Consider the following 25,670-nt stretch of genomic DNA (forward strand, 5'->3'; position numbering starts at 1 on the left):
ATGAACATGACATTGGCTTTCCATATATTTGTTTCTTTAATTTCTTCCTCAATATTTTGTAGCTTTTAGCATATGAATCTTTCACTTCCTTGGTTAAACTTATTTCTAGGTATTTAATTCTTCTGGATGCTATTGTAAATGGAATTGCTTTCTTAGTTTCCTTTTCGTATTAACTGCTGTTGCATAGGAACACAAATACCGATTTTCACATGTTAATCTTGTACCCTGTAACTTTGTTGAATTTTTATATTAGCTCTAGTAGCTTTTTGTGTATTCTTTGGAATTTTCTCCATATACGAACATGTTACCTGTGAATAGAGAGAGTTTTACCTCATCCTTTCCAATCTGAAAGTCTTTCATTTATTTATTTTTTGTTGGTTGTCTCTGTTGCTGTCGCTGGAACTTGCGGCAGAGTGTTGAGTGGACATGGCAGCAGTGGGCACCCTTGTCTTCTTCCTGATCTTGGGGAAAATGTTCAGTCTTTTGCCATGGAGTATGATGTTAGCTGTGAGTTTTTCATAAATACTTTGTATCACTTGAGGAATTTTCTCCCACCCTTGTTTTCCAAGAGCTTTTTTACGAAAGGGTATTGAATTTTCAGAAGCCTTTTCTGCATTGATTGAGATGATCGTGCGGGTTTTCTCCCTTCGTCCTGCTACTGCAGTGCATGACATTGACTGATTTTTTTATATTGAACCACCCCCATCTTCCTGGGATAAATCCCACTCGATCGTGGCGAATAGTCCTTTTAACATACTATTTCCTACCATCTTTTTGAGGTTTTTTGCACATGTAGTCATAAGGGATATTGGTGTGTAGTTTTCTTTTCTTGTGATGTCTTCATCTGGCTTTGGTATCCGAGAAGTGCTGGCCTCCTACCATATGTTAGGAAGCATTCCCTCCATTCCAGTTTTTAAAAAGAGTTTGGGAAGGAGATCTATCTACTCTTGTGACTTCTAAGCATGGACACATTCCCTGGCCCAGTCCTAGTTCCTCCTGCCCTCTGTCTGCACACATAGTTCCACCTGTCTAGACACACCTGCATGGTAGATGGTTCTAGAACCACATCTCCAACCCAACCGCTACTCCAAGAACCAAACTCATACAGCAGTGAGTCCACTCAGTACGTTCAATAGGCAGCTCAATCTTCATATGGCATTTCCTTCTAGACATGCTTCTCCAGTCTCTCCCATCTCAGTCAGTGGCAATACCTTCCACCTGCTGGTCAGGCCCCAAATCCTTGAATTGTTGTGTTGCTGCTGACTCTTGACTGCAGACAGCAGAATCCGCTGTAGCTAATTTAAGCAGTGAAGGATATGTGTGAAGCCACTGGGTAGATCATAGCATCCATGGGAGAGTCAGGAAACCAGAACAGCGAGAAACCACCACAACCCTGGAGAAACGCCCAGCCACGCTGTAGGACAGTTAGGGAAACCCCCACTCCCTGTCCTCTGCTGCTCAGCACCAACAATGCCGGGGACAGGACCCAGAAGAACCAAACACCTCAACACCCAGCTGCTGTGTGCAGCCCGCTTCCTGTGTTCCTTCCCCATCTCACGTCATGCATCTCCTGGCAAAACTGGGCACATCTGCACACCAGGTGCAAGGGATCCTGGAGTGTGGCATTGCAGCCTCCAACTTCTGCACACTGGAGGGCATACTGGGGGGGGTGGTGGCAGGGTCACTAATTCAGTGTCTGCCTCTATGCTGTTTGGGTTCTTTCTCTCCACAGCCAGTTTGTCAGCAGTCCTGCCCCCTCTGCCTTTACAGGTCCTGCTTTGACCGTTTCCCACGACCTCTGTCATTCCCCCGTAACCCAACCTCATCACTTTCACCAAGGTCAGGCGTCCACTTCCTGATCTCCTGCCTGGGCCTGCTGAGCTCTCTGAAATGTAAGTCAGAACAGGTCGCCTCCTTTCCAACCCCATCCCCTCTCAGTGTCCCCACATTCGCTGTGTTTGTGAGCTCACCAGATCTGTCCTCCCCACCCCCACCCCACAGGGCCTTTGCACAGGTGGCTCCTTTGCCTGGAAGTCCCAGGTAGCTTCCTCTCAGTGTCTGCTCAGACTGCCCCACCAGAAAGGCCTTTCTTGACTGGATTTGTGTTTTCTGTCCATTGGCTTATTTCCCTCCACTGGAATGTCAGCTCCCCAAAGATGGGGGTTGTGCTGTGACTGACCAGTAGTAGTTGATGAGTAAGTGCTTTTTAAATAAACCAAGCTATGTTATCCATGTTTTGGAAAAACTTCCTAGAAAACATCCCTAATTCCATGGATCCATGGCAAAGAAGGAACCAGATCCGTAGAAACTGGGGCTGGAGAAGCTCACAAAGGACTCCTGGGCTGAGAAAGCCCCACACGGTCCTACTTTCTTTCTGCATAGTGGAGGCGTGGCAGGGGTGAGCTCCTCCGACTCCAGAAAGAGTGAGATTCCGGGCTGCACCCTGACCAGGTGCCTGGGTCGCTGCAGACCGTCCTGGAGGTGCTGAACAGGGATGAAGCCGTTTATTCTGGAGGCATGCCAGCATTCTTGGGTCCTGCTCTGGCAGGAGCTGTGGGGCCACACAGGCTTAGAAAGGTGGTTCCCATCCTGCACAGCACCGTGGGCAGTCCTGTCATGGGGACGGGGTGGGAGGAGGATGAGGTAGGGGTGTCGAGGGCGTCAGGTAGGGGTCGGCACAGAGGGCAGGAACAGGTCAGCTCCCTGCTTGCCTGGGCTCAGGGATGGGGCTGGAGGTCCTAGGAAGCAGAGCAGGTGGGCAGGGCAGGGAACAGCGAGAACACAGGTGTAGACGGAGAATCAAGGAGGGCGCAAACAGGGATTCCAGGGAGGAGTAGACAGAAACTCAAGAGAGGCCTCGACGGGGATCCCAGGGAGAAGTAGACAGGGACTCAAGGGAGGCTTGACAGGGATCCCAGGGAGACTGCCTACTGCATAGGAGGGAGGCTCCCCGCTGTGTCCCTGACCTTCATCCGCTCTGTAACCTGTGATGAAACGGAGCATTATCTGTAAATGAGCACATCTGTGCTGCAGTTTTTGGGATAGTGCCAGGGTAGGGGTGAGAGACAAGAAGTTGAGGGAGGTTTCTAGATGGAGGTGAGGTCCCTGTGAGGCCCTCCTGGACGGGTGGACTCTATGAGACCCTCCCTAGCTGAATTCCCAGCAGGAAGCCAGTGCCCAGAGCAAGAACCCTACAGCCGCCTCCCTGGACTAATGGATGGGAGAGGGACTTTGTTTTGGGAGGTTCTTTGTAGATCAAGGCATTAAAATTACACCTTTGGGGAAAGCATGTTCCAGAGCGCCAGACACCCGAGGCGCCCTGAGTTGGGGGGGTGGGGGGTGACGGAATTCGGGCCCTCGCTAAAGCCCTCCATGCTCCAGGCCAGGCGCGGGGAGGCGCGCAGCTCCCACAGCGGCCCCTGGACGGAGGAGAGGGTCTGGGCCGTCCACACCTGCAGAAATCTGGAGCCTTTCGGCCTAGACAGGGGAAATCGGTCCCATCCGCGGACACTGGCAGAACTCAGGGGTCAGATCCTCTGCCCTGGAACATTCGGATTTGTGCGTCTACGTTGTGGAAACCAGGGGCCTGGCCGCGTGCAGCGAGCGGCAGCCACAAAGTGGCGGGTCCCCGAGCTCCGGGCTCCGGGAGAACAAAAGCAGAAGCGCCGCCGCCCGCGCTCGGGGAGGAGCCGCCCAGGTTGGCGCGTCCGGGGCCAGGGGAGACGCCCCGCCCAGGCCGGACCCTCGGAGCCTCCTGGGGAGACCCCGGCCCCGCCTCTCGCTGCCCCGGATCGGGCGGGGCCCCGGGAACGGAACGCGCGCAGCGAAGGCGGCCTTGGCCCAGCGCACGGCAGAGTTAGTTCGGGAGACTCGGGGCCAGGATGGGTCTCAGCGCAGCAGACGGCGGAGGCGGCCCGGGCGCCGGGGTAAGAGGGGGCGGGTGAGGGCGCCCGGGTGGGGGCGGGTGAGGGCCCGGCGTGGGGACGGGTGGGAACGGGGATGGGGGCGGGTGGGGGCGCCCGGGTGAGGGCGGGTGGGGGCCCGGCGTGGGGACGCGAACATCCAGACCGGCCGGCGGTGACGCGGGCGCACTGGGGGTCCTGGCGCAAGTCCTGCGGGCGACGCTGCAGGAGCGGGAGGGAACTTCTTCAGGTTCCCTTTTTCTCTAACCTCATGAATATGCGGAGAAGAAATATGCTTTCAGGACAGATTTGCCCTCTCGGTGCCTGAAGGGGAGCCAGGGGAGGGGAGTCTGAAATCTCATCGCCAAAACTGAGAGTTGCTAAGTTACTCTTTAGTTCAAACCGGTGGGACCGAACAGTGATCTGCGGTGGCCCGGAACAAAGAGAATTTTTACTTAAAAATACCAAGGTTGACTTTTGTGTTGGAATGCCAGTTGATTTAAGTAAGAAACATTTCATAGTAAAACAAGACAATTATTTCAGGTTTGGGGAAAGAGTGATAAAGCTGTTTTCGGGTTTTTCATGTGAGTTGCAAAAAGTACGTTGGGTTTTTGCCTTTCCCTGTTTCGTGTGAAACTAAAGAGTGGTTGAGGTGTGGTAATTACCCTCTACTTCTGTTACTCAACAGCACTTTTGCCTAAAAAGTTTAGTTGGTATGTCTAGATGTCTATTAAGAATTAAAACCTATAATTAAAAAATTAAGTTAAATGTCATTGAAACGGGGCATAATTGATACTTTTGGCTGAGCCTTAGGCAGCGGGTGGGTCCTGAATCAGGATTCCTGGGAAGGTAAGTTTCTCAGCCTTCCGAAGAGATTTACTGTAAATCTTCATGTAATGTGGACAAAGGTGAGTTTTAGCTTTCAATTTCCCTGAGCCTACCTCGAATTCACAAAATTCCAGGCTCTCTGGGTCAGGGGGAGCTTCAGGGATCTGTAGGAGGCCGACGTTTCCGAGATTCAGTGAGATATTCAGCATTTCCATTCCCTATAGGATCACAACCCACTGGGCAGCAGTCCTTGGTGACCCCCACCGAGAAGTGGGTTCAGACTTCTGTTTCTGAGGAGACACAGGTTTTTATTTCACTGTGTGGCATCTGGTGTGCAAATGCAGGTGTGGCCTGGGCTGGGAGCACACAGGCTCTGACCTCGCGGCCAGCCAGGAGGCCAGGGTGTCAGGTCCCCTGTGTTAGCCAGAGGCCTCTCCTCTTTTATCCTGGTAGAGGGGCTCTGCTGGCCTTTCTGGTGGGTGGGTCTAGTCTGAAATCGCCTTTGTGGGATCTGTGGCACTGGCTAGCTCTCAGGCCGGCCCGTGGTCTCACAGAAATTCTTCATTACTTGTAAAGTATCCAGAAAATGCTGGGCTGAGGAAGTAATTTGCCCCAAGGCTCTCTGAGACCTGTGTTCAGAGGTTGTATCATCCCGCCAAACACAGGAGGCCCCAGATCCCCAGATCTCAGAGACTGTTGTGAGAAATCATTTGAGTCCAGCTCAGACACCTCCGCCTCCCTCCTTCCAAACAGAATGAGTTTGTTCTCTCTTTGCGTTTGAACAAAAGTCAGGCCATCTAGAGCCTCCTAATCCTCACCTCAGACCTCCAAGGTGGGGCTACTCATTCTGTACACGCTGGAAATTGAGGCTTCAACACCTGCCTGGCGTCTGCCTGCCCAGAAGCAGCAAAGCTAGGTTTGAGCCAAACTCAAGGCCCTGGTTCTCCTTCTCCCCTCAAGGTGCCTGAAATTTTGGTGCCTCTCCTGGCTGACACAGCATCAGTGCTTCTGTGCCCTGGGGCAGCAGTTCTGTTCCCCACCTGGGTGCCCCCACACCTGACACAGCCACTGCCCCCTATGGACAGGCCAGTGCTGTTGGGTCCAGCCAAGACCGCAGGTGCCACGTGTGTGGTGAGGGGCTCCCTTCTTCCAGCATGCTGTTGAAGACGGAGCCTCAGACTTTGTCTGACCTGAGAACCCAACATGCTTCTGGGCAGGGGGAGAGTGAAGAGAAGTAGGCTGGGGTGAGTGGGTGGCAGGTGGAGGGGGTTGAGAGGTGGCAGGTTCTATCCCAAAAGTGTTGGTCCTGGGCCTGGGAGTCTGGACTCTGGTGAGCAGAAAGCACCCACCGTCTCCCTTTACCGTATGGGGGGCCCTGGGGGTAGGTGTCTGTGAAGTGGGTAACAGGCTTCAGACCCCGACCTTGTGTCCAAAGAACAGGCTTGGGATCTTGGAAACCAGCACATCCACCGTCCATGAGCTGTTGTCCTTTGGGCCAGTAGCTCAGCCTCTCTGAGCTTCAGTCTGTTCATTGTTTGTAGGAATCGTCTGTGCCCCCCCTACCTCTCCGAGTACCCTAGATTCAAACTTGAAAAGAGATGTACACAGGCTTTTTACAAGGAAACACAGTTGCACTCTTCACTTACTTTACCGTCCTTTAACAGTGTTCCTGAATTGAAAGCTGCCTACGTCCTGATATCTGGGACACTTTTCTGGGCCGCAGTTCACACCTGGGCCCAGGTTCTCAAAAACAAAGCTTTTGAATTATTTTAGATTGATCTTACAAAATTTTCCCTGACAGAAAATCACATTGTGCAAAAGAGATACTTTGTGGCGAATTTCTTTGACATGTTAAAACTGCTTAGGTTTCTGAGGCTGACACAGCCTGGACGTGCATTCTGCACTGGAGTCGCTGTAGTCAGCCAGGTAACAAGAATACGCCTCCCCTGGAGAAGCTAAGCCTGCCCACATCCACCCTGTGCCCCTCAACTCTGGTACGCCTCACCTTGAAAGGGCTTTGCGGGCACCCTGCCTGCTTCGTCAGCCCAGAGCCTCTCCGGCCCTGAGGAGGGTCTGCATACGAGGATCGGAGCCGACTTCACCATGCCCTGTCTCTTGCCAGATCCCGTGTCCCCAGGCAGCATTGCCAGTTGCCTCATTCCCCAGCTTCTGTGGTGCTCAGCAATCTGTCCATCCTCTCTGATAAAGCCCGGATTCCCTCCCTTTCCAGCCTTATTCTAAGACAAATTTGCCTTTGGTTGCTACGTGGATGGGCGGAGCCTGCCCTGTGGGACTCTCCTTCCAGGCTTCCCACCTGAACATCATTCCTGAGACAGTCAAAAATAAAAATGACCCTCCCCTCCCGTGTCTAGTGGAGGGGGTGGCCCTCCCCTTTGGTGTCTGGTGGAGGGAAAGCCCCACCTTTCTAGTGTCTAGTGGAGGGGACCACCCACCCCTTTGGCGTCGACTGGAGGGGGATGACCTACCTCTCTAGTGGCCGTTGGAGGAGACCACCCGCCTCTTCAGTGTCTGCTGGTGGTGATGCCTCACTCCCTCGAGGTCTAGTACAGGAGGTACAGTTTGGTGGAAACGTTTGCTGAAGTTCTCACCTGCCTTTAGGCAGTGACAGATTTCCGTACATTCAGTGGGACATCGGGGGATTGGAATGAGTTTCTGAAAGCTCTTGGTCCCTAACTCTTGATATCATAGAATGAGGCATAGGACGTTTGGTGTGGGGGGTGGTGTTACAGTGCTTTGGGATTCAGGCTGTGCACACACTGGCCCAGGGCAACTTTTGGTTTCCCCAGTGAGAGGGAGGAGAAGGCCCTGGTCCTTACCTTAATCACCTTTAGTCTTGAGTGGTAATAGCTTTGCAGTGTGCTTAGAGCAGTGTGTGGAGCACAGGAACCGCTCAATAAATGTTAGCTATCATTCTATGATTCCAACATGAGAGAGAGGGAGATTTTTCTAGAAATAAGGAAAAAAGAATGAGTTCCAATTTTTTGTCAAAGGTCTTAGGGAAAAATATTCAATGAAATTATTTTCATGTTGTTTATACTCAAAGATACCACCAATAAATAGGAATTACAACTATAATATATAGTATTTTAGCAAAACAATCATGTAATATTTTAAAGAAGTGTTTTGTAGAAGTGCCCAAATTGTTAGGCAGTGAACCCCACTAAGTTCAAGGGTTCCTGAGTTTTCTTTATGGATTGTTGAGAAAGATTAAAGAAGACCTCCTTGGAACAAGCATTTAGTCAGCCTGTAGGACCACATTGGGCACAGGTATGAGTATTCGTGCGTCTGGAGGCTGGAGCATTCTATGGCAGCAACCCAGAGAGTCACAGTGACCACTCACGCCTCCAAGACAAAGGTACCCTCTCCGCAAAAGACAGCATGTAAGAAGAAGAGCATAGGGAAGGGGGTTGTTGGGGAAAGATTATAGCTAGGGTGGGAGTAATAAATGCAGGGAGAGCAACGGTTCCAACAAATGAGAAAAAAAAATTAGCACAATTTCCACAAGGTACTAGGACTAACTTCCTGAAAAGAATTTAGCAAAGTGAAATTTACATAACGTAAAATCAACCCTTTTAAAGTGACCAGTTCAGTGGAGGTCAGTCCATTCACAATGTTAGGCAACCACCATCTCTTTCTAGCTCCAGATCATTTTCCTCATTCCAAAGTCAAAACCCCTTCCCTGTCAAGCCGTTTGTCCACATTCCGTCCTCCGCAGCCCCAGGCAACTCATCTGCTTTCTGTCTCTATGGATGTATCTATTCCAGACATTTCCTATCAGCGGAATTGCACAATATGTAGGCTTTTGTGTCTGATTTCTTTCACTTGGCATGATGTTTGTGAACCTCATCTGTTGCAGCATGTATCAGTATTTCATATCTTTTCATGGCTGTATAACTCCCCACCGTACGGATAGACCACAGCTTGTGCATTCATCTGTTGATGGACATTTGGACTTTTTCTTTTGGCTTTTGTGGATAGTGCTGCTATGAACGTGTGTTTATAAGTGTTGCGTGTGTATATATATTTGCATTTCTCTTGCATATATACCTGAGAGTGGAATTTCTAGATTCCATGATAGTTCTGTGTAACTTTTTGACAAACCACCAGACTGTGCCCCACTGCAGCTGCACCATTTCCATTCCCACCAGCAACTGCACAGGTGCAGTTTCCCCACATCCTCACCAACACTTGTTCTTTTATATTTTTTACGTTATCGTTATAGCCATCCTGGTAGATCTGAACCGTTATCTCAGTGTATCTATGTATCTTTTGACCCATTATCTGTTATTCAGTTTATCTATATTTTCTTTTGTTGCTCGTGCTTTCAGTGACACATTTAAGAATCCTTTGCCACATACAAAGGCATGAAGGTTTACCCCAATGTTTTCTTCTAAGAATTTTATGGTTTTAGGTCTTGTGTTTAGGTTGCGGATCCATTTTTAGCTAACTTTTGTATGTGGTGTGGGGTATGTGGTGTGGGGTATGTGGTGTGGGGTAGGCGTCTAACTTCATTCTTCTGTATGTGGCTATTCAGCTCTGTCAGCACCATTCATTGAATGAAGTATTTTTTCCCCATTTTCAGCCAGGGTCTTTGAACCCTGGGTTTGTTTCCGGACCTCACTTCTGTACCCTCAATGTCAGTTCTTCTTTTGTCAGTACCACATTGTTTGATTACTGTAGCTTTTTTTTTTGAGACTGAGTCTCACTCTGTCGCCAGGCTGGAGTGCTGTGGTGTGATCTCAGCTCACTGCAACTTCTGCCTCCCAGGTTCAATCATTTCTCCGGCTTCAGCCTCCCAAGTAGTTGAGACTACAGGCACATACCACCATGCCCAGCTAATTTTGTGTGTGTATATGTAGTTTTAGTAGAGAAGGGGTTTCACTGTTAGCCCTGATGGTCTCGATCTCCTGACCTCGTGATCCACCCACCTTGGCCTCCCAAAATTCTGGGATTACAGGCATGAGCTACCCCGCCAGCCAAATGCTGTAGCTTTATAATAAGTTTTGAAATCAAGAAGTCTGAGTATTCCAACTTGGTTCTTCCATTTTTTTTCAAAAAAAATTTTTGGGGGGACCGGATATGGTGTTTCACGCTTGTAATCCCAGCACTTTGGAAGGCTGAGGCGGGCGGTTCATGAGGTCAGGAGTTTGAGACCAGCCTGGCCAACATAGTAAAACCCTGTCTCTACTAAAAATACAAAATATTAGCTGGGTGTGGTGCTGTGCACCTGTAATCCCAGCTACCTTGGAGGCTGAGGCAGGAGAATTGCATGAATCTGGGAGGCGGAGGTTGCAGTGAGCCAAGATCATGCCACTGCACTCTAGCCCAGGTGACAGTGTGAGAGTCTGTCTTAAAAAATGTGTATATATATGTATATGTATGTGTATGTGTGTGTGTGTATATGTATGTGTGTGTGTGTATATATGTGTGTGTGTGTGTGTATGTATATTGAGATTTTGGGGCCCTTGCAATTCTATACGAATTTGAGGGTCATCTTTTTCATTTCTGCAGAGAAGACCATTGCAGTTTTGATGGGAATTGTACCGAATTTGTAGATCACTTTAGGTAGTCTGGACATCTTACATGGCAAGCCTCCCAGTTCATGAACACGTGATGTCTTCCATTTGCTTGTGTTTTCTTTAATTTCTTCAGCAATGTTTTGTAGATTTCAGCAAGCAAGTCTTTTACCTTTATATTTAAATTTATTCCTAGGTATTTAATTCTTTTAGATGCTATTGTGAATGGAATCGTTTTCTTTTTTTTTTTTTTTTTTTTTTGAGACGGAGTCTCGCTCTGTCGCCCAGGCTGGAGTGCAGTGGCCGGATCTCAGCTCACTGCAAGCTCTGCCTCCCGGTTCACATCATTCTCCTGCCTCAGCCTCCCGGTAGCTGGAACTACAGGTGCCCGCCACCTCGCCCGGCTAGCTTTTTTTGTATTTTTTAGTAGAGACGGGGTTTCACCGTGTTAGCCAGGAGGGTCTCGATCTCCTGACCTCGTGATCCACCCATCTCGGCCTCCCAGAGTGCTGGGATTACAGGCTTGAGCCACCGCGCCCGGCCGGAATCGTTTTCTTAATTTCCTTTTCAGAGTATTCATTGCTGGTGTATAGAAGCATAACTAATTTTTGTGTGTAATTCTTGTACCCTGCAACTTGGCAGAATTTACTTATTAGCCATCTGGCTTTTTATGGATGTTTTATATCAAGGATTATGTCATCTGAACACAGAAATGGTTTTACTTCTTCCTTTCCAATTTGGATGCCTTTTATTTCTTTTTCTTGTTTGATTACTCTGACTAGAACTTTCAGGACAATGTTGAATAGAGGTGTAGAAAGCAGGCATCCCTATTTTGTTCTTGATCTTGGGGAAAACTTTTCGTCTTTCACCATTGAGTGTGATATTAGCTGTGGGTTTTTCATAAATACCTTTTACCATATTGAGAAAGTTTCTTTCTATTCTTGGTTTTCTGGGTCTGTTATCTTGAAAGTGTGTTGGAGTTTGTCAGAATGCCTGTTCTGTGTCACTTGAGATGATCCTGTGAGCTTTTTTCTTTGTTCTATTAATGTGGTGTATTACATTGATTGGTTTTCTTATGTTGAAGAACGCTTGCATTCCAGGAATAATTACCACTTGGTCACGGTGAATAATCCTTTTTTTTTTTTTTTTTTTTTTTTTTTTTGAGACGGAGTCTCGCTCTGCCGCCCAGGCTGGAGTGCAGTGGCCGGATCTCAGCTCACTGCAAGCTCCGCCTCCCGGGTTCACGCCATTCTCCTGCCTCAGCCTCCCGAGTAGCTGGGACTACAGGCGCCCGCCACCTCACCCGCTAATTTTTTTGTATTTTTTAGTAGAGACGGGGTTTCACCGTGTTAGCCAGGATGGTCTCGATCTCCTGACCTCGTGATCCGCCCGTCTCGGCCTCCCAAAGTGCTGGGATTACAGGCTTGAGCCACCGCGCCCGGCAAATAATCCTTTTAACATGCTGTTAGATTTGGTTTACTAGTGTTTTGTGGAAGATTTAGAACTAACTTTTTGACTCTGCTCTTAAATCTCATTATGTTGTATGAAAATACATCTTAAGAATGTAAATTTTGAAGTGAGAAATGACCTCTTTGAGAAACAAGTTTGTGCCAAAGGCCAAAATATAAAATTACTAGAAAGTCTGCAAAAGTTAGTAAAAGTAACACGTAAGACTTCAAAATGTAGCTAACTGGAAAAAAGTCTGTAGGGGAAAGACTGTTGTGAAGTTAATCCATATGAAACCCTCAAGTAGTACCTGACATATACTAGAACTCACATCAGTTTCTGTTATTTTGTTATTGTTATGAGTATAATTAAGCTACATTTTTTAGGATTTGACTATATTTTGTAAATGGAAATACCACTACTAAAGCCAGAATGCTATAAACATAATGATATCTTTTGTTTCCAAAGCTGACGTACTAGAGCTATGTAAAAATAATAATAAAAGCAAGATATTTTGGTGGCAAAGTTATCTCAGGGTAAACACTGCAACTGCCAGTGCTGCAGGCGAGTATTCTCGGGGCAAATGGATTAAACGTGTGGCACCTCCCCCGTCTCTCTTGCCCCTGCTCCTGCCTGTAAGACACGGGCTCCCCTTTACCTTCCTCCGTGAGTCAAAGCTCCCTGAGGCCTTCCCAGAAGCAGAGGCTGCCATGCCTCCCGTACGGCCTGCAGAATGCTGAGCCAATTAAACATCTTTTCTTTATAAATTACCTAGTCTCAAATATCTCTTTATAGCAGTGTGAGAACAGACTAATACAGACAGCACCGACACTAACACTGGCACTAATACTCCACCAATGGCTTGGGCCCCCTTGGAACTCCTAGGGTGCTCATGGATTTGGGGCCCTGCCTGGGCTGACATCTGTGTGACACGTGACTTTTTTCTGCTGAGGCTGATGCTGGCTGTGTGTAACCCTCAGGTCTTGGAGCGGGTGGTTATGGTGAGCAGATCTGGTAGAGTCTTCTTGCTAGCACATCTGGCTGAGGCTCCAGGTGAAGCGTCAGGAAATTTGTACCCCTCCATTGCAGAGTTACCACTCTGTTCTCTCCCTGGGCCCGATCCTTCCCTGGCCCAGAACAGGAGCCTTGCCCTGGGATAGCTGCAGCATTGTCTGTCTTCAGCCTTGTGAACTTACAGCCAGTGCGTGGGGTGGGGACTGACACCACCTGCCATGTGTGAAGTCAGATGTTCCCGCCCGGGTCCTGTCACTCCCACCAGGGGCGTCCTGTGAAGTTCAATGCCGTGTGAGTGGGTCACAGTTCAATGCCGTGTGAGTGGGTTTTCCCGGGTGCTTTGTTCTCATTTTTCCTTTCCCATCTTCGTTCATGGGCTGACACTTTTCTCAGGACTTTTTTTCTTTTTCTGCTTGGATTCAAACAATAAGCAATTGAGGAGGGAGTCTAGCAACCCCCACTCTGGGAGAAGAGGGGGTTCAGCCCAGCCATGATCAGAGAACACACCGCATGCAGTGGTTTCCCCAGTTTTCCCTGCGTTTATCTTTATATCCCTGAGACTTGCTTGTGTACATAACTGTGTACATTGTCCCACCCTCAACTCTGGATATACTGCCATTTCCTTTGCAGAATTCCTGCCAGATCCTTTTCTATTCCTTCTTAAAAATTGATACGTAATAGTTGTACCTATTTTTGGGTGCATGTGATATTTTGATACATGTATACAAAGTGCTATGATCAAATCAGGGTGGTTGGGATATTCGTCACCTCAAACAGTTTTCTTTTGTTTTGGGAACATAGTGATTCTCTTCTAGCTATATACAGTAATCTATACAACAAATTATTAACTATAATTTGCTTACTGTGTTATAGACTACTAGAACTTATTCCTTCTATCTGACTGTATTTTTGTACCTCTTAACTAACTTCTTTCATGTTCCCCTCTCCTTTCCCAGCCTCTGGTAACCACTAGTCTACTCTCTCCCTCCATGAGATCCATTTTTTTAGCTCCCACATGAGTGAGAACTTGTGAAGCTTGTTTCTGTGCCTGGCTTATTTCACTGAACCACAGCCTAGTCCCAGCACCGGTTCCTAAACAGCCCCAGCCCAGTCCCGGCACTGATTCCCAGACAACCTGAGCCCAGTCCCGGCACTGATTCCCAGACAACCTGAGCCCAGTCCCGGCACTGATTCCCAGACAACCTGAGCCCAGTCCCGGCACTGATTCCTAGACGCCCTCAGCCCAGTCCCGGCACTGATTCCTGGACGCCCTCAGCCCAGTCCCGGCACTGATTCCTGGACGCCCTCAGCCCAGTCCCGGCACTGATTCCTGGACGCCCTCAGCCCAGTCCCGGCACTGATTCCTGGACGCCCTCAGCCCAGTCCCGGCACTGATTCCTGGACACCCTCAGCCCAGTGCCAGCACTGATTCACTCACAGATGTGCATGTGCCAGAAAAAACTTAACACTCTTAAAAGAAGACAACAAAATCCCACTGTCAACATGCAGTGTCCACTGTATCCAGCACATAATAAACATTTCTAAAATAGGGATCATTCAAGGAAGAAAATCATTATAAAGGGGTCAAATGTTCCAATATTAATTATGTTGACAACCAGTAACCTGATTTAAAGTGGTTTTAAAGTAATTTTCTTCATCTCAATAGATAATAAACCTGATTTTTTTACACAATTTTGAAAAGAGGAAGAGGGCTCTATTAATCACTGTACAGTATACAGTAATTATGATAATAATCCATTTTTCTGGTGAGCAAGGCCCCATGGCAGCCCTGCCCGGCCTCAGGCAGAGACTCTGATAAGTTGTTTGACATCCTTCCAGCTGCATTTCAACCACCATTGCCGCTCAACTCAGATTAAAAGGTGAAAGATGCTTTAGGAAAAGCACAAGAATCATGCATAATTTAAAACATGTCTGTGGTTTTTCACTAACACTATAAATTACAACCTTCCTGCTGTAAGACAAAATCAAATCAGAACAAGATGCCAGCTCCCTCCACGGTGGAGGAACACTGCGCAGTGGGTGAGGGCTGTCCTGGGTTCTCCTGTCCTGAAGGCGGAGGAACGCTGCACAGTGGGTAAGGGCTGTCCTGGGTTCTCCCGTTCCTGTCCTGAAGGCGGAGGAACGCTGCGCAGTGGGTGAGGGCTGTCCTGGGTTCTCCCGCTCCTGTCCTAAAGACTTCTCCATGAGGTTGATTCCCGTCGCAGCTGTGGATTCCCAGCTGTGACTGGGGGCCCTGCCCAGAGGCTGCTTTGGAAGCATGTTAGGTGAAATTTCAAATCCAGTCGTGCAAATACAGAGCATACCTCCACTTACCACTTTTGTGTCTACTCCTATTTATATTGTTAAATGGAATCTGAAGGTGTTGGAAAGAAACCATGTTGATGACTTAGGTGGAATCTGCTGTTAGATCTACAATGTAGAAAAATTAGTTTCAGTCATCCTGTCAATGGTATCATCCAGAGTTAGTTATTTCTCTTTTGGAAACAAGCATGGCAATGGTTTGGGGAGGCCAGGTGTGCTGTTTAAAGACAGGATCCCGACAGACCTGGCAAAGCAGCTGGCCTCAGATGAAAGGGAATTCGCTTTTCGTTGGAAGTTGGTTTGTTGTGGTTTCATTCAGCAGTGCTGCTAGCAGCAAAGCCAGCAGACCCTTGGAGGAACAAGAATGCGTTTTTCCCTTTGAGACCTGAGAAGATGTACGTCTAATTAAGCCGACACATTTTGAGGACATTTTTTTTTTCTGCCTAATCGTCTTCAAGACAATGTATGCAGGAAAGAATGGTGGTTATCACCTGCTGTCCTGCAGAACTGTAACATGCGGCAGCTGCAGAAGCTGGGGGGCCCGTGGACCGAGCACACACGCCCTGCCTCTGTCTCCTGCACTGTCGTGGGACCAGGTCTTGATGGAAGCCCGCAATTTCCCTAATTGGACACAATGGTAGAAAAGTTAGATTTGGTATAATTAAGACTGTAGGAAATTTTCTTTTAGATTGGTGTGCTCTTTTCTGCCTAGTCATGGTTTGGAATGAACAAATCCTTACTTCCAGCTGAAGTCGTATTTTCGCATAAAGAATCCAGCTCAGGGCTGATTGTGGTTAACATCAGTCTTGCACACTTCTTGTTAAGGGCCTTCACCACCATAAAAAGTCCGAGGACCCTTGTTTTGAGTGTGACAGAACTGGGCGTGGTGTGTTGTGGTTCTCCTCCTAGTTATTTTCAGTTCTGGGGAAAGCACGAGAGCTGCTGCCCCGGGAAGGGCATCTGGGCAGGTTGGGGTCCGTCTCCGAGGGCCTGACAGCTCCCCCATCCAGCACTTTGCTTTGCAGAACAAGGTTCCATTCCTCGGATTAAAATTTTGCTGTTTAGATTTCATGATAGAAATTACCTTAGGCCTAAATACAGTTATCTTCAAATACTTGCGTATTTATTTATTTCAAGGTATTTTGTTTTTGTTTGGCAGAAAAATCTGCCGACGGTACTTGGTGGCCGATTTAATGAACACATGGAACTCCACTTTGTAATTGTCCACAGTGCTCACATTTCAAAACCTGAAACAAATTTAAGGTAGAGGTTTTTCTCAGGACCCTGCTCTGCAAGCTCCACGTGCCGCTGAATTCACAAATGGTTCCTCCTGCCGCAGAGTGAGGGCTGAGAGCAGTTGTAGGTGTGGAAGCAAGAGCCGGAGCCCAGGGTGGCTGCACAGGCAGGGGTGGGAGGAGTGTAGGTGCAGTTTCTGAGTTCTGTGCGCACGTGTGTGCCCACAGGGAGACCGAGGTCCTGCGTGCAGCTTCTGTGTGTGTGTGCGTGCTCACGTATGTGCCCACAGGGAGACCGAGGTGCCGCCTGCAGCTTCTGTATGTGTGTCTGCACATGTGTGTGGTGAGAGACAAGGTGCAGGGCACAGTTCTTGTGTATGTACGTGTGTGTGCCCACAGGGAGACAGAGGTGCCGCCTGCAGCTTGTGTGTGTGTGTGTGTGTGTGCACGTGTGTGTGGTGAGAGACGAGGTGCAGGACACAGTTCTCGTGTGTGTGCGCGCGCAGGTGTGGAGGTACTGGATGTTGCCCACGTGAGGAGACTCGTGCAGGGTGCAGTTCTTACCCGATTCTCTTCCTGCCATGGTCTGCTCAGTGCAGACGTGGGAAGAGGCTGGAATGTGCAGCTTCAGGGGCCGCCCGCGGGGACGTGCCAATGCAGACTCACCTCTCTGGGGCTTTAGGGTTAGCTCCAGGTCCTGCCCATCTCTGCCTGCTGGAGGAGAGTGCCAGTCCTGCTGAGGCGGCCCATGTACCCATCAGGCACAGCCCCTGGGGCTCACTGGACAGGGCCTACTTGATGTTTGCTGTCAGGGACGCTGGCCCCAGAGATCCCATGCTTGGCCCCTCTGCGGTCCACTGCTGTTCTGTGCTCTGGGCCCCATCCTGCGCACCCAGGCACTGGCCCCACCCTGTCCTGCCATTGTAAGTTCCACGACGTTGCCCCTGAGGCCTCCAGCGAACCTGGACAGCCCTGGCCTTCCCAGGAGGAAGGAGGGGCTGCCAAGCCTGAAGATTCACCTGGGAGAGTCTTGGGTGCTCCCTTCCCCATCTCCTCACACAGCGAGACCTTCTCACTCTTGGGCCCTGCTCAGACGCCCCTTCTTCTGGGAAGCTGGCCTGGATACTGGGCGCTGCTGAGGACTCACCCTGAGATCCCACCTGCCCATCTCTGCCCGGGGTCTGGCCTCACCCTGGACTGTGAGTCCCTGGAGGGCAGGGTTGCTCTGGGCAGGGGATTGGTGGGCGTGTGTCAGTGAGGAGGGGAACTGAGCCAAGGCTTGCCCTGCCCTTGCCCTGGTGTGGCCAGGAATTCTGGCTGGACCTCGGTGGGGCTCAGCAGAGAGCAGCTTGCATCACCACCTGGCACAGTCACTCCCAATCCAGTGATCCGGGTGGGACTGGGGCACCAGCCTGGGTTCAGGTGTGCCAGGTGTGTGCACCTGGGCTTCGGGGAGATAGGAATTGGAGTGTGGTGGAGTGGAGCAGCACCTTTCTGGTACAGTAACCACATAGGCTCAGGGAATAAGGAGAAGAGCCCTCAAAACGGAGGCTCCCAGCTTGACCCCAGACTCTGGAGCACTCGGCCATCTCCTGCCGCCAGGGCCTGCGTCTCCAGTGGGCTTCCCGCGTGGATTGGATTGGATATGGGAATCGGAAAACCATTTCAGGGGAGTAAGACATTTGCTGGGTGAAGCTTTTCACCAGGACCTGGGAATCTTCCTAAATCTACTCAGGTGGTAAAGTCAGTACGTTAGGAACCAGGGATAACGTGGCTTTTGGTGATTGCTGAACTCTTCAAAGAATGTAGAACAGAAACCCAGGGAGGCAAGGCATGATCCATTCCTTCCCGCTTGCCATCCTTCGTATCCTTCCTAGCACCCTCTTGTACCAACTTTGGGCCAACGAAACCTTTAGTCTTAGAAGCATTTTCAGCATCCTCAGCGGAGATAGTGTATACAGACCGGGTACAGATGGCTGGGTGTAGACAGACCGACCTGCACACCAAGCCCTGTTTGGGACGAGGCTTCCTAGACGGGTTTTGATTCAATGGTGGTTTCTGAGTCTGCACAGACAGGTAACCAGAGATGGGCACGGGTACCTGGGCCGGATGCCAGGAGCCATCACTGGGTCCTGATGGGCCTGAGCGGCTGTGACCAGGTAGCAGCCCAGAGTGAGCCTCCTGGGGGGTGTGGGTTTCACACCTGGCCTTCTCACTCACCACCCTGCTGTGCTGAGAAAGTGGCCATTGATGGGAACTGGGGCAGAGCAGGGGCAGTGTGGGTGCCCCCACTGTCCCCGGGGCCCTGCTTAAAGGAGCCACGGATGTCTGCTGCCCATGGATGTCCTGCTTTTTGCAGGCAGATCAGGAGGTCAGGAGTTTGAGACCAGCCTGGCCAACATGGTGAAACCCTGTATCTACCGAAAATACCAAAATCAGCGAGGCACAGTTACTGGTGGTACACACCTATAGTCCCAGCTACTCGAAAGGCTGAGAGAGGAGAATCACTTGAACCCGGGAGGTGGAGGTTGCAGTGAACCGAGATCACACCACTGCACTCCAGCCCGGGTGACAGAGTGAGACTTTGTCTCCAAACAAACAAAAAAAATCCGGCCAGAGGCAAAGGCCACAGCAGTGAATTAAAAGTACCTGCCATGCCCCCTCCAGGTACCACACCCTGGGCTGCAGCATTGTGAGCATCACTGTGTGTTGGTGCCAGAGGGACATGCTAAACCACGGGTGACACAAGCTGGGGCTGGGCCGGGCTGTGTCCCCTGTGGGCATGGGGCTACGAGCCAGGGAATGCAGATAGGGTGAGAAACAAGCATCTTGACTAAAATGTCACCCTCGTTTCAATAAAATTGTAAACTTCATTGGGAAAATAAATCCTTCATTGAAGAGTGAAGCTTTAAGATGGGTTTTCAGACACCCTCTTCCATTCCTGCTCTGCCACCACCGTCCCATTGGCCAAGTGATTGCATAGAGTTCAGGGCAAAGCTCAGCGAAGTGCCAAGGGACTGGCGGGCACTGGAACTGCACCAGCTGCTCTGCAACACACATACACACATCCGCACCGTCTGCAACACACGTGCACACACCGGCCGCTCTGCAACACACACGCAAACATCCGCACCGTCTGCAACACACGTGCACACATCCGCACCGTCTGTGCTTCAGTGAGGCTCATGATCTTGTAAACCAGAAGGCCCTCGGGTTTGAAGTCAGCACGCGTGTGTACATTTGACAGAAACAAGAATCCTGAGTTCTACAAAGACAAGAAATTGGGCTGAGCCGAGCTAGTGGGCGTGTGCTTGCAGGTCCCCTGCCCCGTCTCTCCCTCTCCTGGCCCCGAGGCCTGGACACAGCTGGCAGGAGTTCCTCTGTCCACACACACCGCGCCTGGCCAGGCTCACACTCCTTCAGAGTCCTGCACACACACTGCAGCTCCCTCATCATGAGCAGCCATCTGCTGGCGGCACTCCCAAAGGTGGTCCCCAGAATCGGGGTGCTGCACACACCAGGCCAGGAGATAGTGCACACCCTGCCCTCGAGGGACACAGGACTCATGAGCAGTCGAAGGCTGCTATGAATAGACCTGGTTCTTGGCTCACTTGGCTTACTCAGCACCTCAACCTACCCGACTCTCAGTCTGCAGGCAGCTTCCCTGGGGCAGCTCTGGCCTGGCCCAGGCCCTGAGTGGCCCCAATGGGAGCCGTTCTGAGGAGGGGGTGCAGGTAGGTGGGACCCGCCGAGTGGAGCATGCGGCCTGCCCCAGTCACCAGGGAATCAGGCAGAGGCAGGGCCAGGGCTTGGCAGCGACGTGCACCGGCTGTCTCCTTCCTCAAGACGGTGGCCCTGGATGGAACTCTGGGCTGCTGACCACATCTGGACTTGAGGGTGGGGGAGGAATGGGCCTGGATTTGGGGATCTGAGAAGTAGGAGGACGCCTTTCCCGGGGACAGCCCCGGGTTGGCATTTCAGCTCCTGCGGAATAGGCCATTCAAGACGCCCGTCCTAGATCACGTTCCTCTTCCTTCCTGCCCATCTCTCATGTGTCTGTTGAGCATTTGCCCCACATCCCGAAGCACAGCCTTCCCGGTGCCCGGTGGGTGATTCTGTCCCCGGCCTGAGACAGGCCCACTCGTTCTCATGGACTGTGTGTTTGCTGTGTGGCTCAGGTGTGATCTGAGTTTTTGGAAATCAGATCACATCAGCATTTCTGCATGAACTCAGACTATTGAGATCATTCCTGTCAACAAGTAAGTGGCCCTGTCAGGTTGGTGGGAACGAGCCGCGTGCGGGGAAGGGAGCTGACCCGTGGGGTGACGGGGCCGGCAGGGGGCCTCTGCTGATGGGATGCAGGGCTCAGGACCCCAGCCCTGACCTTCCCCGACCCACGCAGTTTCCAGAAGCTGAGCTCTGCTGCGGGTACCTCTAGTGGCTGGCCCCGCCGACAAGACAGACCCTTCTCCCACTGCAGGCCAGAGGAGTCCCTGTTTTATTTTCAGTTTCCTTAGGGCATTATCTGTGTGATTAGCTATTCAGAGGCATCTCTGATGTAACTGTTGTGCCATTACGAAAAATTTCATAATTTTTAACTTCTTTGGCTTTCACTGCCTGGCAGTTCTTTTCCACACACGTGAGCCTTGTGGGATTTTCTCAGGGACTGTTACCTCCAAAAACAGCATTACACATTTTTAAACAAGAATCATTGTCTCTTCATAAAAGCATGTTGCACCAAAATGCCAAGCGGAAATCAGTGGCCAATGATACTGTTTTTAGGGTGCCAAATGGGCACAATTCAGCAACCTTGAGGAAGGCACCCTGAGGGTTTCACCATCAGTACTGTTTAAATGACAACAAAGTCATCAACACAATTAAAATGTATTTGCTGTGGATGAGCTTGTTTTCTGAGAACAAAGTGGCGCGTGGGCCAGCTCTGTCTGCCCCATCGGTGGTTGTCCCCTCCTCCCTGTAGAAACCCAGGAGGGCCGGGAGGAGCAGCTCCCGCAGGACTCACAGCCCCACCCCAGAGACCCTATGCTGTTCAGGTGCAGGGGATGAAACTTACCCCAAATCTAGGCTTGGTTGTGCCTCAGTGTAAGAGGAATGGCAGCCCATATTTACAGAGGTGGTATATAGAGCCTCCGCCCCAGGACAGGGCCACGGGTCTGCCTAATACGTCTGCACCTCTGCTGTGGGACAGCACAGGGAGAATCACCAGGAGCTCGCCCTACACCGTGAATTCACCTGCACCTTTTGTCTTTCTCAGTTACATCATGCCAGACACAGGGCGTGGGACTTCAGTGTGGATCCTTCACTGCCAGCCTTGGACCGTCGTGTGCACCTGTCTTGAGTTCTGTGCCTAAAGTTTGTGAATTCTCTCTTTCATTTCAGGATCTGGAATCTCTTGATGCCTATATCCAGAGGACGCTCTCTGCCTTGTACCCACCTTTTGAAGCCACGGCAGCCACGGTGCTCTGGCAGCTGTTCAGCGTGGCTGAGAGGTGCCATGGTGGGGATGGGCTGCAGTGCCTCACCAGCTTCCTCCTCCCAGCCAAGAGGGCCCTGCAGCACCTGCAGCAGGAAGCCTGTGTGAGTACCTCCCCTGTAGCTCTGAGACTGCAGCCAACCTGGAGGAACCTGCTCTTTCCCTGGGATTGGGCCCATCAGGGCACTGGCTCAGTCCTTTCCTCTGGCTTCTGGCTCCTCCCACCCTTATCCCAAATGAAGGGTCAAACAAGGCTGCGTGTCCCAGAAACAAGGGTTTCTCAGGCTTCCTAGGAGTGTGGAGCTGTCTTTGTCCCCAACCCCCAATAAACTTGCACTGCACTCTTTGAAGGAAGGAAACAAGTCATTCTCCAGAGCCGGCAGCTCAGAGCTAAGTTACTACAGCAGTCACAATGCAGGCCCACCTAGAAGGGATAGTAGTGAGCACTTCAGAGCTAAGTTACTGCAGCAGTCACTGTGATGGCCTCCCTGGAAGGGGTAGTAGTGAGCACCTCAGAGCTCAGTCACTGTGCAGGCCTCCCTGGAAGGGATAGTAGTGAGCACTTCAGAGCTAAGTTACTGCAGCAGTCACTGTGATGGCCTCCCTGGAAGGGATTGTGGTCTCAGTTCCAGACCAGCAAAGTAAGGCAGATACCATGCTAACGCCAGACACACAAAGGTTTTGGTTTCCCAGCGTGTATACAAGTTACGTTTACACTGTAGTCTAAGTGTGCAATAGCATTAGGTCTAAAAACAGCATACATACCTTAATTTAAAAATAGTGATTAAAAAATGCTAATGTTGATGGCTGCTGACTGATCACGGTAGTGGTTGGGGTGGCTGTGGCAACTTCTTAAAATGAGACCACAGTGAAGTTTTCCACGTTGACTCTTCCTTTTATGAACAATTACTCCAGCAGGCAATACTGTTTGACAGCATTTTACTCACCATAGAACTTCTTTCAGAATTGGAGTCGATCCTCTCACACCCTTCTGTTTATCAGCTAAGTTTATGGAATACTCTAAATCCTTTGTTGTCATTTCAGCGGTGTTCACAGTATCTTCATCAGGAGCAGATTCCATCTTTTTTTTTTTGAGATGGAGTCTTGCTCTGTCACCCAGGCTGGAGTGCAGTGGTGCAGTCTCAGCTCACTGCAACCTCCGCCTCCTGGGTTCAAGCGATTCTCCTGCCTCAGCCTCCTGAGTAGCTGGGATTACAGGCGCATACCATCATGCCCGGCTAATTTTTGTGTTTTTAGTAGAGACGGGTTTCGCTATGTTGGCCAAGCTGGTCTTAAACTCCTGACCTCAGGTGATCACCCGCCCCGGCCTCCGAACAGATTCCATCTTAATAAACCATGTTCTTTGCTCATCCATAAGAAGCAATTCCTCATCCGTTCAAGTTTTATCCTGAGATTGCAGCAGTTCAGTTACATCATCAGGCTCCACTTCTAATCCGAGTTCTCTTGCTATTTTCCCCACATCTGCAGTTCCTTCCTCTGTGGGAGGCTTGAACCCTTCAATGTCATCCGTGAGGGTTGGAATCAACCTCTTCTAAACTCCCCTTCGTGTGGACATTTTGGCCTCCTCTCATGAATCTTAAATGTTCATAGTAGCATCCAGAATGGTGAATCCTTTCCAGAGGTTTACAGTGTACTCTGCCCAGATCCATCAGAGGAATCACTCTCTATGGCAGCGATAGTCTTACAAAATGTATTTCTTAAATAATAAGACTTGAAAGTCAAAATTACTCTTGAGCCTTAGGCGGCAGAATGGACGTTGTGTTACCATACATGGAAACAACATTTATCTGCTTGTACACTTCGTCAGAGCTCTCGGGTGACCACAGGTATTGTTGGTGAGCAGTAATATTTTGAAAAGAATCTTTTTTTCTGAGCAGTGGGTCTCAACAGTGGGCTTAAAATATCAAGTAAACCATGCTGTAAACAGATGTGCTGTCATCCAGGCTTTCTTGTTCTATCTATAGAGCAAGGCCGAGTAGACTGAGCATGATTCTCAGGGGCTCGGGATGTTCAGAATGGTCCATAAGCATCAGCATACAAGAATAAAGATATTTATCCTTGAGGCCGGGATAAAACTGTAGTGATCACCAGGTTGTGGGTGTGTTGCAGCGAACTGCTGGAAGGTGCCTGGCTAGGTTATAAAAGCACGGCCTTTGTTAACCAGCACCACTTAGCACTCCAAGTGAATCAGGGTGTTGTTTCGAAGCTGCCACAGGGCCACTTTGGTTTGTTAGACTCCTTGAGTGTCTTTTGGTTAGAATGACAGGGCTAGGGGAGGGGCCAGGCACAACCTAGGTTTGATTCCTTGTGTGAGGTGGTCTGTTCAGAAGACGTTTTCCTTTGTGAGGATGTACCTTTTGCACATTTCAAGGATGTCGACTGATGTGGGGGAGAAACAGAGAGTTGCCTGCCGGGAGGCTGGATGATAGCACAGGGAGCCTCGCTGCTTTCCCTGGGTCTGAAAATGCCTGGCTGCTTTCAAAGGCATGCTTGTTTCACCTTCTTTCTGGGAAGTTGCTTTTTGCTCTCATTTTAATCAAAACCATCCTTCTCTCCACCTGCCAAATCGCTTGTCTTCTGGAAAAGTCATGTGAATTATGGTACTTTAATATGGATGCATATGTATTAGTATTTAATAAGCACCACACAAAACTTAGAGACAGTCTGCTTGACATTTATATTACTTTTTGCTTTTGGATGATAAAAATAAAGTTTGTTCATCTCTATAACAGGAGAAAAATGCATTTACCTTTACTACTATGAATATATGAATACAAACATTTTAGTTAATATAAATTCAATTCTGTTTTTATTCATTTATCTACTGTTGTCAAAATATGTGGTTGGGAAATCATTATTAATAATATTAATATTGAGATAAATGGTCATGTAAAGCTAAGACTTCAGTGATTACTGTTGCCTGTCTCCCAACCCTCAGTCAATAAATGACATGTTTAATCACTTATCAAGTTATTTGTCACTTTGTTTCATCACAGTTTGGGACAAAAATGTGTCTGGAGAAGTTTAGAGAAAAGGGCCGGGCACGGCGGCTCATGCCTGTAATCCTAGCACTTTGGGAGGCCAAGGCAGGTGGATCACCTGAGGTCAGGAGTTCCAGACCAGCCTGGCCAACATGGCGAAACCCCATCTCTACTAAAAACACAAAAGTTAGCCGGGCATGGTGGCGGGCACCTGTAGTCCCAGCTACTCAGGAGGCTGAGACAGGAGAATCGCTTGAACCCAAGAGGCGGAGGTTGCAGAGAGCCGAGATTACGCCACTGCACTCCAGCCTGGGCAACAGAGTGAGACTCTGTCTCAAAAAGAAAAAAAAATAGTTTAGGGAAAAGTAATCAGAAAAATATAGGAATAGGATGTTTCCATAAAAGAGAGACAGAAGTGAGCTGGGAATTAGAATAAAAAAATGAAATCAATCAAATAGAAATCGGAAAAGGAGGAGGGAGTAAACAGAACAAAGCCATAAACGGTGAAAAGCACAATGCCTCTGACACAGGCCCGAAAAATAATAGAGCAGCAGCATTCAAAGGATTACTGGGGTAGCAATGTTCATAACAAGCAAAATATCGTAAAAGGCAAAGTGCATCATTGGGTCTAAAGAAGATCTTTCAATAATAATACTAGTGGCAAAAAGCCAGGAAGACATAATCTGTGAACCCCTAACAACATAGTCTGAAAATGTGTGAACTATAAATGGACAGAATTGCAAGGAGAAATCCAGAATTACCGTAGGAGATTTCACCTCTCTCCAAAGCAGACGGGGTAAGCAGACCACGCACTGCTTGGGATATACGTTAAACACACTAACTCTCTTCCACTAAGCGGCATACATAGAGCGCTGAGCCCGGGCAACTTTAGG

At 49.5% G+C, this 25,670-nt stretch overlaps 1 protein-coding gene across 1 annotated transcript in view; it reads left to right on the top strand.

The window, feature by feature from the left end:
• The first annotated feature begins 3,831 nt into the window (after positions 1 to 3,831).
• Positions 3,832 to 25,670, top strand: part of PLEKHG4B (pleckstrin homology and RhoGEF domain containing G4B) — an 87,175-nt gene continuing 65,336 nt past the window's right edge. Inside the window, exons 1-2 of the mRNA XM_033178652.1 lie at positions 3,832 to 3,926; positions 21,682 to 21,879. Coding sequence (XP_033034543.1) covers positions 3,882 to 3,926; positions 21,682 to 21,879 — 243 coding nt within the window. The 5' untranslated portion in view covers positions 3,832 to 3,881. The remainder of the gene's footprint in view (positions 3,927 to 21,681; positions 21,880 to 25,670) is intronic.

Source organism: Trachypithecus francoisi, unplaced genomic scaffold (assembly GCF_009764315.1).
Source record: "Trachypithecus francoisi isolate TF-2019V2 unplaced genomic scaffold, Tfra_2.0 Lachesis_group2, whole genome shotgun sequence".
Lineage (NCBI taxonomy): Eukaryota > Metazoa > Chordata > Mammalia > Primates > Cercopithecidae > Trachypithecus > Trachypithecus francoisi.